The sequence below is a fragment of the Castor canadensis genome, chromosome 2, assembly GCF_047511655.1.
Source record: "Castor canadensis chromosome 2, mCasCan1.hap1v2, whole genome shotgun sequence".
NCBI lineage: Eukaryota > Metazoa > Chordata > Mammalia > Rodentia > Castoridae > Castor > Castor canadensis.
In genome coordinates, this window is record NC_133387.1 from 58,780,328 (window position 1) to 58,797,167 (window position 16,840).

Below are 16,840 nucleotides of genomic sequence, written 5' to 3' on the forward strand. Positions count from 1 at the left end.
ACCTGTATGAGGTCAAAGAGCATTTATAGTGTTATGGATAATTATGTAGAGGAGTTGGGATGAGGAGAAGCCATATGGTTCAAGTGTTTGCACTGGGTGACAAGATCCATAATGTGACAGTGATAATATGGGTAAAGGGCAGTGGTCCTGAAGGTCATGCCACTGAGGATCTAGGAACCACATGACTAGATTGTGGGAGGGGCACATGGACATGGAAATTTTCTGTCACACAGGTGGAACTTAAGATTCGGAAGAACCATGTAAAGTAGTGATTGTGAGAAAACATAGATGTCAGTGGGCAATAACAACAGAGATATTTAATGCATAGGTAGGCTGCATAGTCTTGATATGAATGGGTTATGGAATTGCAGTGTGCAACTTGCATGGGTATAGAGAATAATGTTAATATTGCCTCCTGAAAATAGAGTGTGTATATGTGAGGGGAGTAGAGCCAACCTTTGAAAAAACAAAAGAACTTTGGTAGGAACCCTTGTCCTCTTGGGAGGTATATAGTTTTCTATGGCTGCTGTAAAAACCTACCAAAACTTAGTGGTTTGAAAACAACATAAGTTTTCTATATAATAGTTTTGTAGGTGAAATGAGTCTCACTGGGTGAAAATCAAGATGTCAACAATTTGCATACCTTTGGGAGGCTCTAGAAGGAAGAACTCAATTCCTTGTCTTTACCAGCTTCTAGAGACCATTCTCATCCTTGATCATGGCTCCATACCCCATCTTCAAAACAAGCATTAGTGGATCTGTCTTTCACTGCTTCACTCTGGCTGCTTCTCTGCTTTCATCATCACATCTCTGCCTTTTAAGAACCCATGTGACTATATTGAACCCACCTGTGTAAATCAGGGTAGTCCTCACATTTCGAGATCCTTAACTTAATGGCATATGCAGATTTCCTTTCACAGTATAAAGTAATATATTCTCAGGTCCCAGGAATTATAACAAGGTCTCTGACACTTCATTGTTCTACCTATTGTAGTTCTGACTCAATTATGCAAGAATTTAGAAGTCTGACGAAAATGTATTGCCATCTTGGGGATGTATTTACTGTGAAGTAAGGTATTCAGAAAACATCGTGGAAAAGCTTGAGAGAAGCAATACTACTAGTCCAAAAATGTGGCTTTACTGTCTCCAAATAGACTGATCTTTCTGAACTTGTGCATGTCATGATGTATTCAATGGAAATGTTACACTTGTTACCAAGAAACATGGATAGGATACAAATGGGATTGTTCAGTGTGTTTGTTAAAGAGGCAGATTTTCTCCTGGTTTTTTTGGCCTTAACCATAGATAAGTATTTTCTTACACTGTCATAAAGCATTGTTTAAGTGAAATATAATTTTATTTCTCATTTCCTCTTACTTGACTTCTTTTAACTGTGCTAAATAAAGTTAATTAAGTAGGCTTTAAGCTTGTGATTACACATAATGTGCTTAGATAAAATTTAGACAGTTACACATTTGTCACAGGCAACTGAATAGTTGTAAGGAAGCTGTTACTTGTATCAATAAATAAGGCAGGGTTCCAAATAACAACTTCAGATGAAGTTCCCTGTGACCACAGTCATGCTTTGGATTTCAAATCATTCAAATGAAAAATGCCAGCTCTTTTCTAGCTTTACTATCAAATGTAACTTTAGCAAAAAGATTATAATAACTCTTGTTACAAAAAAACTGGCCAATGTATTATTGTTATAACTTCATTTAATTTAGTAGCTCAAACACAAAGTAAAAACCAAAGACATAATATTGTTGTTTTTAAAGGTATACTATGTTTCAAATAAAGAAACATTTTGATAACACCTACATTACACTCCTGTAGAACAACATGACACATCTGACCAGTAAACAAAACAATGGGACTTTCTGTGCTGTGCAGCAAGCTGCTAACGCCGTAATTTAGATGTTCATCTAGCAAATTTCAGATTTTGGGAGTCAAAGAATATCTATGCAAAATTGTACAGAATTTTCAAGTGTTCATAGTAACTTTTATTTCTTTGTTATAAATTCTATATAGTATTCAAAACATGTTGCAGAATTAAAATTTAAGAATAATCCCAGTCTACAATCTAATTTGACATTGTTTATCATTTTTGCATTATTTGACTCCTTGAATTATTTTTAAACATGTATTATCATGTGTGAATGAAATACATGTATCCTCTAAAGATTTTTACCTTTCTTCTCTTTGCACATGAAAAGAACAGTGCCTGGCTAACGTGGGAATGTTCTGATAGTTTATCCTTAAAAATATCATTAGTGGTTGATTGCAGAAGTCATTCATTTTTGACATTAAAATGATAGATATGTTTGTTTAAAATATTTTTAAAATATGGATAGTGAGGAAAAATCAGACAAAATTTAGTTTATTTATTTTTAAAGTGGACACTGTTGACCTAGGTTTAGCCATTAATCAAATAAATGTGAGGTAGGTATTTGAAGTCTTCTGGAGAAAGGCGAGAAGGGTTCGGTCAAGGTATATCTGAGTTTTGACCTGTAGTGTAGATGTCTAAGTATATGAAAGTATTCAGTATCCAATGCACCTTCATTCTCAGTGTCAAATTTAAGCTTTCATAACAGACTCTCTTTTCACAGACTCAAATAGATTTACATCTTGCACAGATCTGTCTCTTATATAGCTGAAAATTCTAGGATGATTCTAGGTTCCACTTAATTATTTTCAGCACGTTAGAGTTATAGACTTCTTCAAGAATCTAGTATACTGTTGACAACTTCTCTTGAGAGTGGAATATTTTGTTATATTAGAAACTTGATACCTCAGACACATGCTGAAATTCACAAATCAACAATAGTATCAAGAGCCTAGATTAAAATGTCTACTTAAAAGAATGTGTGACTTTCCTAAGAAATTGTGACTTCATTACCCTCCTTTACTCTGCACTTCTACACACTCCGGGATTCTCTTGATCACAGAACTCTTAAGTTTTCATTTTCTGTTTGCTTCACCCATTTGACAGTTTAAATTTAAATGAATGCAGGATACTTCTCCAATAAATAAGCAACACACTTGTGTTACTCTTGTACTTTCAACTTTGTGTTTATAATGGCTAATTATATCTGTTAGATAAAAAAACCTGGTAATCAAAATCTAGAGATGAAAAGTTGAATGGCACATAATTTTTCAACAACAGAAAATCTTGGCTTAAGAAAGCCACTCAGTATCTCTCTTTATAAGCTTTCTAAGAGGGAATGTATACCCTCTCTACAACATTTTCAGATATTTTACAGAGTAGCAGTGATTAATGGGCCCCAAAGTATTATACTCATATACTTGGTCACTTCTTCATATACTACACGTCTGTTTGCAAATTTAGGTGAAATTCTTTTGGTATAAGTATTAAGCTAGGCAGACTTGTAATTCTTTCTTCCTTAAATAAACTTTCCTCATCTCTTTGAAAATGGTCACCTGTGAGAAGTGAACACAAACATCTCTCAAATTATTTACCACCATTCATGCTTTCTTCTAATTTGTATACAGTAGCTGAATAGGTAAAACTTTGTTACTTAAAATATCACTGCAGTCACATCTCTGGCTGGGAAGGACAAATTTGTTCTATAAGCTGTGTTTCAACTACAAAGGTGAGACCAGAGTCACAGGGGTCAGGTGAATCCAGCATTTACTGGAAGGGTTTTGGAATGGCAGAATCAGGAAGGTGAGTTTAGGATATCAGACTCAGAAAGGGGAATATATGTTACATAAGACAATACAGATAACGTGGAGGAAGTGGAATTATTAGCAAAGTTAAAATCAGGCTCAAGAGAAGTGTGCCCAACCCTCGTGTCATCAGGATTGTCTATAGGGTCATGATTACAGATGGGTAGGTTTGCTTATAGATAGATACCACAGTGGGCAGTATCAGCAATATTCTTTTGCATGTTGTTTTTTTTCTACTTGTTTTCCAACAGCAATTTTTATTGTTTCTTCCCTAAATGACTATCTTTTACCTAAACCATTTATAGCACACTGATTGGAGATTGATTAATAGTAATAATAAAAAAAAACATAATGGGAATTCTGAAATCTGGGAACATTCAAAGATAACTGTGGTTATATGCTTGAAACAGGAGCCAATAAGTAGTAATTTGTAATGGAAATATTTATTTTTATCTTATTTGTATGAAATCAGTTCACTCTGTTTTCTTTTGGTTTTTTTTTTTTTTTGGCAGTACTGTTGTTTGAACTCAGGGCCCTGCACTGACTAAGTAGGCACTGTACCACTTGAGCTACACCTATAGCCTCTTGTGTAAAATAAGAAAAGGAAAATTAAAAGTGAAATAGTACCTAACATGGCATTTATTGATACATATATATTGCAATAATTTTGCATTAGTCTTTCTCTAAAATTCTCAGATATTGAATGCTAAAACAAAGAATATATAATGAAGAATAAAAAATGATTAAAGATAGTCTAAATTATCGATAGTAAATTTTATCATTTATCAATGAGGCATTTTTGAAATATTACCCTAATCCTGTTCTTACCATTGAATCTCCTCTTCAGTAACCTCTTTTCATCAGGTTTCAACCTTTTTGAATACTTAACTGACCATCTCAGACAAACTAGTACTGTCTGATCAACAGATAAAAACTAGTTATTTCTTGCATCATCTGCATACTTTTTGAGAAGTATAGGTTTGCAAAGCCCATGTGCTTAAATAACTTGATGGTACTGGTGTCCTCTTTACAATATTTACCTTATAAATAATCAAAGTTTAATGTATTTTATCTGATCAAGTAGATTATTGAAGTTGAAACATTCACAATAGCTTTTCTGTTTTTCTCACAGGATCCACTGTTTCACCTGGAGTCACACAGATCTGAGAGAGGAAGGGGCAGATGTCCTTTTGACCCCAGCTCCTCCTTCGTCTCTACTCTAGTTGGTAATTATCTTTGCAACAGAATCAGGTGGTAGTCACAATGATTTCAAAACTTATTTTTCAACTTCAGTACATTCTTTGGCATTTCTTTATATACTTTGACTTGTCATATCTACTTATTGGTGCTGGGAACAATGATATTAAATTTCCATCCATGCTAACTTGAGCAATTTTCTCCAAAATCAGTGCAATGCTATGGAGTACAGGTTTCAAAACCCAAATCGTTCCATAATACATGATAAAAGACATGTACTGTTCATCAAATGCCATTATATGACTGCTTTATTAAAACTTAGCTAGAGAAACTAAGCTACTTTTAATTTTATGTAACATAGGGAAATTTTAATATACTTTTCTTAGGGTACCATCTTTTGTTAGCCATAGAGTTTAACAGAAAATCATCTCAACTGATCTCTCCAAAGTTGTTTATCTAAACTTTTGTTAATTTTGAATATAACTATTGAAGCTGAGTAGCTCACACTACCACTGAATACACCTATTATAATAGTGAGTAAGATGGCACTATCTGACCTTGATTCCAGTTTGGTTCAATTTCATTCAATGGGGTAGCCAAGAACCTGTCTTAAGCCATAATGAAGTACTGTACTTTTTCATTTCTCTTTTTTTATTCATTTATTCATATGTACATACATTGTTTGGGCCATTTCTCCCCCTTACCCCCTGCCCCATCCCTCTCCCCCCATCCCCCCCCACTTTTTCATTTCTTTTTTATATTATTTGGTCTTGAAAATGGCACACTTGTTGAAGTACTCAAGTACTATGATCATAAGATAGTAGGAGTCTGTAAGTGTAAAATGGAAGAAAACAATCCCTGACAGCAAATGTAGGTACTAATAGGAATGATTCTGTTTCCTCAGTACTGAGAAGATCGGATACAGACATGTTGTAGATGTGCAAGGTACTATTATTACATTTGTAATATTTCTATTTACCTACTGATTCTAGATGTTTTCTCTGCAGAAAATGAGATAATGTAATATAAGATGTAAAGACTTCACATTCTAATAAACTGATAAAAGTTAAAATGCCCTGTTGATAATTAATCAAAACACGATGTGTTTGATTTACAGTTGATACAGATTCTATTGTTCTGCTGCATATGCTTGATAATTTTCTCTGAACTTATTCAAGACACTTAATTTTGATGGGTCTTGACTTTCACTTCCTACACTTTCCCACTCTAATCTTAGTACCCAGGTCACAAAAGTAAAGTTTTATACAAATATTTACTTGTAATGAAAAGCTCTCATGTTAACTCTATTAATGGGAAAAATTTGACTTAGCTTCATCATTTGAAAGGTCTGTAAAATGAGAGCCTCACACAGTGATTAAGTTCTTCAGGGCCATCAATGAAGAGATACAATTTTTTAAAAGAATAATAAGTGTTAAAGACAATTACTATTTAAACATTTTGAGATTTCCTATGAACTCATTTGCCTGTATAAGCACATGCACACATGTGAGCATTTATGTGTCAATAGAGTAGAAAGTCCACATTATTCATGGATTTATTGTACACAATCTTGACTAAGCACAGTCAAAAAATGATAAATCAAAAAAATTTTTAAAAATCAAAAACAAAAACTTTAAACTGCTTTGTGCATATTACTCAGCTTAGGTGATGTAGAGGAGATCTCAGTTCCACATTATCAACAGTTGTCTTTAAATCTTGTTGTGGTCTGTTGAGTATTTGCTTGCCCTTAATTTTATAAAAATAGGCTTCCCATAAAACAAAGCAAAAGTGAAAGCAGTTAATTTAAGTGATAAAGTAGAAATTTGAGAGTTTTTGAAAGGGAGTATGTCTTTAGTAGAACTTGGATGGCATTATGGAATAAAAGAATAAGACAGTATATGAGACAAAGAGCATGAAATAAGATATAGTTCTCAGTGAGTAGTATTAATGTGTGCAACAGTTGTTCTGTGACAGTAATGTAGCCTACTCCATGCAGTTTTATGTTATATATTTTCAGGCCTACAGTATGTACTATATAGGTAAATCTGATTAATTTTAGAGTTCTGAATGACACACATTCTGAACATTTGCAGTTTTACCTCAACACTGGTCTCTTTGGAAGCATATATCCATAGATACCAAGGGTCTACTCTATGAAGAAGGAAACAGTTTAAATGTGGGAATAGATTTGCTAAATCAGTTGGGGTATTAGACAGTCAAAACCTTAGGAATACATTGGTGAATGCCAGATCAATAAATGTTAGAAATTCCAAAGACATTGTCAGGATATTAATTTAAATGCATATGTTTGATAGACTCATACAAAGTCTTTAGGGATTTTGTAATCTCATAGGCGTGAGGTTTGAATATGTCTGAAAAAAGAGTAATTCTTATCTTTCTTTTATCATTTAATCCTTGTACACAATAGTCCTCCTGTAAATGTTGTCCAGGTAGAATAACATTGATGCACCTAAATGCACAAAAAAATAAATTTTGAAATATTTTCTCATAATAAAAAAGATACTGGAGGTTGAAAATTACCTAATATACACTGCTTCTTCAGTGAAATCCTAGGAATAGTATAAGAGAAAACCAATCATTTTAACATTTTGTTTAAGTGGTGAAAAGTAATTTCTACAGCTACCTTTCTACTCTACATTCAATCTTCTTGGATCTTTTTCATGCATGAAGCCAGGAATTTAAAACTGAAATTTTTAAGAGGGAAGTATTACCAGAGGGACATTTCCAAGTGAATTTCATTGAACTTCCAAATCAAATTACACTATGCTGAAATGTGTAGTGCTTGCCATCTGGGTGGCTGTTTCATTTATTCAGAAGAGAAATCAAATCAAAGGAGCCCTCCAAGCTAAACATGAAAGTTATAGAATAATCTCCCCAAAGAGAAGAAATCAAAATATAATTCTTCACATTTATCTACTCGCTTTCATCCCAAAGTACCTTGGAGAGATCACTCACTCACTGTGGAAATGCAACAGCCACTGGAATGGAAACCTGATAACCTATGTGAGCCAGAAGCTCTTTAAAAGAGAGGAAGTAAAAATAATTCACTCAATTGAAAAAGCAGTAGGAATGTGGGTTGGAAAAATGGAGCTACCTGAGTTGGAATTTGGCAAGCTTGGTTTAACTTTCTCTGACAGGGAAAGAATGTATTAATGTGCTATTTTATGACCACACATGTTCTGTGCTGATGGTTTAAAACAAGACTCCAGCAAAAAGAGGGTCATCTTTAGACCATTGCTCCTTGTTTCTCTGTTAATTGTCTATCACACAATGTGTAATGCCTGTTTTTGTGAAGACAGATTTCAAGATAAAATACTCATATTGGTAATAATATGCACAAAAGTATAAAGCCTCAAAGTAAAAAAGGGGCTTGCAAGGGAGAGAAATTCTATAGTATTTCTTAACTTCAGATAGAATTTTAATTTCAGTTAACTTAAATTCAAGTTGATTTAAGATTGCCTGAAGTAAAAGATTGCTGAAAAATTCAACCAACATTAAAGATTAATTGGTAGGTGAAAGACAAATTAATAAACACATTTTTATAATCTAACTTAACAAAGGAAATATTCAGAACTCATGATTCTATGTGGAAAAATTATTTAAAGAGCAAAACAATCTACTTATTGTACAATGTCCCTCATGTTCATTAGACAATCAAAATGAAGTCATATGTTAATTAGATTTGCTCTTCATATGTCACTTTGTCATACTTTATCTTGGTGGCATATACATAAGCTCTTAGATGCAATATTTCTGTGTTTAGCCAAATTCTCCCCCAGTGTGCACTACTAATATTGTATTTAAAACAGTCTTAACTGTTTGAGTAAGTACAAAGCATTGTCAAATGGTTTTAAAAACAGCTAGCTGAAATCATGAATTTCTCAGTAAAATGAACTACTACATTACTTACCCATGCCTTTCAAATCATCCAATGATGCTTATCATTCATCTTGCTAAACAAAATAGTAAGTAAATTATTATTTGATGACCATTCAAATGAAAATCCAGGAAATATTTTCTTTTATGTTATATGTCATTTTGCCAGGAAGGGAATATTTGAGTTGGATATTTTTCATCAATTATGTTTGGTACAATATTTCTATAACTTTAGGCTGTCTCATACTTTCTCTTTAAGTATAATGGAATTTTTTTTTTTACATTTCATTTTATCCCAAAATTGTATTATCAGTTCCAGCTGTATGGTTTAATCTTATCATGCCTGAATTGCCCAAATTATGGTAAGTTGCATGGTACTAGTGTTTAGGGGAAAACTACTCTGTCATGTAACTCTTGAAAATTTGCTTTGAAACACTTAACTGTTATTTGGACTTGAAATTTTCTTACTGGATTTATCAAAATAACAATATTTGTAAATATAAATCTCATTTTTAACTCAAATGTTAATATTGATTGAAAATAAATCAAGATACATATTAGGGAAATGTGATTATTTTAAGTTATTAATATTAAAACATTTTAAAATTAGTACTTATTTTTAATGAGCTATATGTCCAAGACAGAGTTGTGAATGAATATTCCTAGCACAAAATATAGCTTTATAAATGTTAGAAAATTAATGAAAAATTCCAAAGGAAAGTACAGCTATCTATCTATCTTTCTAATCAGTACTGATTAATTTTTTGACTTCACCCCAACTCTCTAGAGACTTAGACTTCAAGTTATTCACTTACCACTTTCCTTTCTCTAAAGAATATCTGTACTTTCTTATCCAAGTCTGCTGCTCCCTTGCATTTGGCAAAATGCCCAGTGTCCACATGTTTACTTCACCACTTCTGTCCATGATGGCTGCTCTCTAAGGAGTTATTTGAATACTTTGCTTATGGTTTCCTAAAAATGAAAAAAAAAAAGGGAAAAAAAAATCCTGCTGTTCAAGTCCCCATTGATTTTGTGTCCCCTAAGAATCTGCTTTCACCATGATGGTATCAACTTTACTGGTTTGCCACATAAAAAAACCCCTCAAACTAGAGACATGGGTGTCAATAAATGGAAATGAACAAATTCAAAACACATTTTTCCTTACCTTTCTGCTTCAGAATCCACTTTCTTAACACTGATTGCTAACGTTAGTCATCTGCCAGGACACAAACTGAAAAAGCAAGGAACCCAAACAACTAAATACCTAATAAAAGCACTCTTTCTCTTTTTTCCAAAATCACAACACAGTGTGAAAGCTGGATGCTGGAGTACAGGTCAGTGTCTCCAGTCCTTGCCTCCTTGTAGTTACGCATGGCACAGTCATTCTACAAAATATTCCCTCCAAAATAAAAAAAAATTTCACAGTATCAGTTCAGTTTTAAAGTAAAACAGCTAAATCATCCTTCAGCCATCAGCGATTCCAGGAGGCAAATGTGATTAACATAGTTGGAATTGTACTGTGCATATGTATAACATACACAGGAGAAGTGTGTGTGAGTGAAACTTCAACTACTGTGAAGTTTTCTTGCTACTTTATTACCATCTGCATCCCAACATGGTGAATAAAAACTCAGTTAACATATAGTCCATGAACAAAGCCCTTTTTTTTTGGTTTTTATTCATATGTGCATACAATGTTTGGGTCATTTCTCACCTCTTCCCCCAATCCCCTTCCTTACCCCCACTGCCCCCTCCCTCCCCCTCCACCCCCTCACTAACAGGTAAAAACTATTTTGCCCTTATCTCTAATTTTGTTGAAGAGAGAATATATACAATAATAGGAAGGACCAAGGGTTTTTAATAGTTGAGATAAGGATAGCTATACAGGGAGTTGACTCGCATTGCTTTCCTGTACATGTGTTACCTTCTAGGTTAATTCTTCTTGAACTAACCTTTTCTCTAGATCCTGGTCCCCTTCTCCTGTTGGCCTTTGTCACTTTAAAGTGTCTGCATTAGTTTCTTCTCATTGAGGGCAACAAATGCTATGTAGTTTTTTGGGTGTCTTACCTATCCTCATACCTCCCTTGTGTGCTCTCCCTTTATCATGTGATCAAAGACCAATCCCCTTGTTGTGTTTACCCTTCAGCTAAAGTCCGCATATAAGGGAGAACATATGATTTTTGGTCTTTTGGGCCAGGCTAACCTCCCTCAGAATGATGTTCTCCAGTTCCCTCCATTTACTTGTGAATGATGAGGTTTCATTTTTCTTCATTAGTCCATTATGCATAAATACCACATATTCTTAATCCATTCATCAGTACTGGGACATCTTGGCTGTTTCCATAACTTGGCTATTGTGAATAGTGCTGCAATAAACAAGGGTGTGCAAGTGCCTCTGGAGTAACCTGTGTCACATACTTTTGGGTATATCCCCAAGAGTGGGATTACTGGATCATATGGCAGATCTATGTTTAGATTTTTAAGAAGCCTCCAATTTTTTTTCCAGAATGGTTATACTAGTTTGCATTCCTACCAGCAGTGTAAAAGGGTTCATTTTCCCCACATCCTCGCCAACACGTGTTGTTTGTGGTGTTGCTAATGATGGCTATTCTAACAGGGGTGAGGTGAAATCTTAGTGTGGTTTTAATTTGCATTTCCTTTATGGCTAGAGATGGTGAGCATTTTTCATGTGTTTTTTGGCCACTGGAATTTCTTCTTTTGAGAAAGTTCTGTTTAGTTTACTTGCCCATTTCTTTATTGGTTCATTAATTTTGGGAGAATTTAGTTTTTTGAGTTCCCTATATATTCTGGTTATCAGTCCTTTGTCTGACATGTAGCTGGCAAATATTTTCTCTCACTTTGTGGGTTGTCTCTTCAGTTTAGAGACCATTTCTTTTGTTGAGCAGAAGCTTTTTAGTTTTGTGAACTCATATTTATCTATGCTATCACTTAGTTGCTGAGCTGCTGGGGTTCCCTCGAGAAAGTTCTTGCCTATACCTATTAGTTCTAAAGTATTTCCTACTCTTTCCTGAACCAACTTTGGAGTTTGGGGTCTGACATTAAGGTCCTTGATCCATTTTGAGTTAATATTGGTATAGGGTGATATACATGGATCTAGTTTCAGTTTTTTGCAGACTGCTAACCAGTTTACCCAGCAGTTTTTGTTGAAGAGGCTGCTATTTCTCCATCGTATATTTTTAGCACCTTTGTCAAAGGCAAGTTGGTTATAGTTGTGTGGCTTCATATCTGGATCTTCTATTCTGTTCCACTGGTCTTCATGTCTGTTTTTGTGCCAGTACCATGCTGTTTTTATTGTTATTGCTTTATAATATAGTTTGAAGTCGGGTATTGTGATACCTCCAGCATTGTTATTTTTGCTGAGTATTGCCTTGGCTATTCATGGCCTCTTGTGTTTCCAAATAAATTTAACAGTAGAGTTTTCAATCTCTTTGATGAATGTCACTAGGATTTTGATGGGAATTGCATTAAGCATGTAGATTGCTTTTGGGAATATCGACATTTTTACTATGTTGATTCTACCAATCCGTGAGCATGGGAGATTTCTCCACTTTCTATAGTCCTCCTCAGACTCTTTCTTCAGAAGTTTATAGTTTTCCTTGTAGAGGTCTTTCACATCTTTTGTTAGGTTTACACCTAGGTATTTGATTTTTTTTTTTGAGGCTATTGAAATGGGATTGTTTTCATACATTCTTTCTCAGTTTGTTCATTATTAATGTATATAAATGCTAATGATTTTTCTATGTTGATTTTATATCCTGCTGCCTTGCTATAGCTGTTGCTGGTGTCTAGGACCTTTTGAGTAGAGTTTTTTGGGTCTTTAAGGTATAGGATCATATCGTCTGCAAATACAGATATTTTGACAGTATCTTTACCTGTTTGTGTTCCTTTTATTCCTTCTTCTTGCCTAATTGCTCTGGCTAGGAATTCCAGTACTATGTTAAATAGGAGTGGAGATAGTGGGCATCCTTATCTCATTCCTGATTTTAGAGGGAATGGTTTCAGTTTTTCACCATTAAGTATAATGCTGGCTGTAGGTTTGTCACATATAGCTTTTATAATGTTGAGGTACTTTCCTTCTATTCCTAGTTTTCTTAGAGCTCTTATCATGAAATGGTGTTGGATGTTATCAAAGGCTTTTTTTGCATCTATTGAGATGATCAATTGGTTTTTGTCTTTGCTTCTGTTAATGTGCTGTATTACGTTTATGGATTTTCGTATGTTGAACCACCCCTGCATTTCTGGGATGAAGCCTACTTGGTCGTGGTGAATAATCTTTTTGATGTGTGTTGTTGAATTTGATTTGCCCTTATTTTATTGAGGAATTTTGCATCAGTGTTCATTAAGGAGATTGGCCTAAAGTTCTCCTTTTTGGAAGTATCTTTGCCTGGTTTTGGGATAAGTGTAATACTGGCTTCATAAAATGTGTTAGGCACTTTTCTTTCCCTTTCTATTTCATGGAACAGTTTAAGGAGGGTTGGCATTAGTTCTTCTTTAAAGGTCTGATAGAATTCAGTGGAGAATCCAATAGGTCCTGGACTTTATTTTTGGGGAGACTCTTGATTGCTGCTTCAGTTTCATTTTGTGCTATAAATCTATTCAGGTGATTAATGTCCTCTTGGTTCAGTTTTGGATGATCATAAGTATCTAGAAATCTGTCCATTTCTTCAAGATTTTCAAATTTATTTGAATATAGGTTCTCAAAGTAGTCTCTGATGATTTTCTGGACTTACATGGTGTTTGTTGTTATCTCTCCTTTTGCATTTACTGGTTTGTGTTTTTTCTCTCCTCATTTTAGTCAGGTTTGCCAGGGGTCTATTGATTTGTTTATTGTTTCAAAGAACAAACTTTTTGTTTCATTAATTCTTTGTATGGTTTTTTTTTTGGTTTCTATTTCATTGATTTCAGCTCTTCTTTTTATTATTTCTCTCCTTCTATTTGTTTTGGGATTTGCTTGTTCTTGTTTTTCTAGGAGTTTGAGATTCATCATTAGGTCATTGATTTGAGATCTTTCAGTCTTTTTAATATATGCACTCATGGCTATAAACTTTCCTCTCAGGACTGTGTTGCTGTGTCCCATAGGTTCCAGTAGGTTGTGTTTTCATTTTCATTGACTTCCAGGAACTTTTTAGTTTCCTCTTTTATTTCATCAATGACCCATTATTCATTAAGCAATGAGTTATTCAGTTTCCAGCTGTTTGCATGTTTTTTGTCTTTATTTTTGTTGTTGAGTTCTACTTTTATTGCATTGTGATCAGATAGAATGCATGTATAATTTAACTAATAGTTCTCCGGTTTTTCTTTATTACCATTTCATCTTTGAGTTCTGAGATTCTGTCTTCTGTTTGTTCTATTCTGCTGCATTGGCCTTCCATTTTGTTTTGCATTTCTGTTTTGTTCTTTTTTCCTGAGGTTTTCCATATCCTGAGTTTCTTCCTCTTTAATATTGTCTATTTTTACCCTGAGTTCATTTATCTCTTTATTTATCATGCTCTTTATTTCACTTTTGTGTTTATACAGTGCTTCTATAGTTTCTTTTATTTGTTCTTGTGGTTTCTCAAATTCTCTATGTTTATTGTCTTGGAATTTCTTGATTGTCTCCTGTACATTTTGGTTGATCATATCCAGTATCAAATCTATAAAATTCCCATTGATTACTTGCAGGATTTCTTCTTCATGATGTTCTTGTGTGCTTCATTTGGTTCTTTGGCATAGTTTATCTTCATTTTATTGGAGTCCAGATCTAGGTATCTGCTTTCTTCATTTCCCTCTGGTTCCTGTACTAATTTATTATTGGGGGGAAAATGGTTTCCTTCTTTTTTTCCAAGTTCCCATCATTGCCCTTGCTATTGTTACTGTCCCTGTACTTTTTTGTAATTCAGTATTGTCTAGCTTGTAATAATAACAGTGGTGATATCTAGAGTGGAAGGGTGACAGAAGAGGGAAAGCAAAGAAGGTAAAGAAATAAAGGAAACAAAACAAAACAAACAAAGGAACAAACAAACAAACAAAAAACAGAGCCAAAGAAATAAACAGGAATTGATAGTGTACTAATCAACAGTAAGATAAACAGGCATTAGAGAGACAGAGAGAGGATAAAAAAAAATAATCCCCAAGTTTAAATGCAATAAAGTTTCATTCTTAATAATTTTGGTGTTAGTCCTTCAGCCTCCAGTCCTGGTGTTGGTGTCTAAGAAGTAGTTCTGTTGTTGTCTCATCAAAGGGGAAACAAACAAACAAACAAAAATATCTCAAGTTCAAATGCAATACAGTCTCAGTTAGTCCTTCAGCATCCAGTCCTAGTTCTGTTGGTCTGCTTCTCCCAAGTCAGTTAGGAGCTGGCATCTGGCAGTGCTGGAGCCCTCCTGGTTTCTCCATTTAGCAAGGAGTGGGGATGCTCTGCATGGTCTGGGGATGTGGAGGTGTTGGAGTTTTGCCTGTTCTTGGTGGTTTTTCCTGCAAGGTGTATCTCCAGCATCTCTCCAAGATTTTACTTTAGGAAGTGTGCTTTCTGCTTCTTCCCTCTAGTCACCATCTTCCACATTCAACAAAACTCTTGATGTTTCATAAAATAGTACAAGAATAGAATATGGTTAAATAAAACTACAATTTGAGTCTGTGTCATAAAAAGCAGTTACATAAAAACTATCTTTACTGCACACTTTACCTTTGAATTATTTATAATGAGTTTATTTTTGTATATTGCTCATAATAAATGATTGACTTATTTTCTTTCATATAAGCAATTTAGTTACACAGTTTCTTAATCACAACCTAATGTCCTTTAAAGCTGAAGATATTGGGGACAAATGCTAGAAAATAAAATCCCTGAGTTCATGAGTTAAAATTATAAAAAAACACAATTCCTTTAGGAGCAGAAATTCAAAACACTCTGATACCTTTTCTTTGTTTTGATATTTTCTCACTGAAGCAGCTCTGAAAAAGCACAATCTTATTCTGAATGTTTCTCTATTTCATAGCTTTTTTGTTAACACCTGAAAGGAGTTGTACATGCATTTGATTATTAATTCATTAAGCCATTCATTGATTCAGTGATTGCTTATGGAACATCTTCCATATTCCAGGCATTAGTGAGGCATGATTTCAAGCACATAAGGAGTCAATAAAACATGGCATGATAACCAGTATGCTAGAAAAAGGCAGGGGGTCTATAGTGATACAAGGAGCCACTGGGCTGAAAAATAAGTTAGTCAAGGAAAGCTTTGTGGTAAATGAGAGTAAAGTGAAAATGGAAATGCAAAATCCTCCAGAAATCACATGTAGGTCTCTCTGATCCTGCAAGCAACTGATACCTTGAGATAGTGAATAGTTTTGCCATGGAAGATTTTAAGCTGAGGGCATGATTATCTAGATTTCCAATGCAGAATTTTCTCCACTATTATGTTACCTATCATTTTAGAGATACTATTACTGAGTATAACAATAAGTTATATTCACCTGTCAAAATACACTGCAAATATGTATTTTGTTCTTAATTATCTCCTTAAAATTAGCATAGCATCAAATACCATCAGAAGCCAGTACTATGATCATGAAAAATACCATTGGGCATAAAAACAAAACTCAGAATATCAAGATAGAATAGATATCTGTTTAATCTACTACAATGAAAACCCATTTATTGAACTGCTTGTCTTTACAGACATAGAAAGGTCAATCCCTTGGAAGGTCTGCTCTGTCATTGAAATTCTGAAGCACATTTCACTCCTTAAATGAAAACTTTTTTTTCAATCTATGAAAATATAATTTATCTGGATGTCATTTTTGTACTCTGTAGAATAATATCAAAATATTAAATCATAAATTTTCTAAAATAATAACAAATGTTTATAGTTTTAAAGTTTTTCATTAGAGACTATGTATTATGAACTAGTACCAATTATTAAAACGATAGTATTTTCACTCATTTAATTATTGCTAGGTATTCTTTATCCCTAAAGCAGTATTCTAATTTATTTTTCATTGCTGTACTGTCTTTTTTCTATTTTTCTTAACAAACCATTTTGACAACAGTAAT

At 33.9% G+C, this 16,840-nt stretch overlaps 1 protein-coding gene across 4 annotated transcripts in view; it reads left to right on the forward strand.

Moving 5' to 3' along the window:
• The window catches only part of Sema3e (semaphorin 3E), a 275,022-nt gene that overhangs the window by 206,623 nt on the left and 51,559 nt on the right, over nucleotides 1-16,840 (forward strand). For all 4 annotated transcript variants that reach the window (XM_020155039.2, XM_074064864.1, XM_074064865.1 and 1 more), the window contains exon 5: nucleotides 4,823-4,916. In XM_020155039.2, the coding sequence (XP_020010628.2) occupies nucleotides 4,823-4,916 (94 nt within the window). The remainder of the gene's footprint in view (nucleotides 1-4,822; nucleotides 4,917-16,840) is intronic.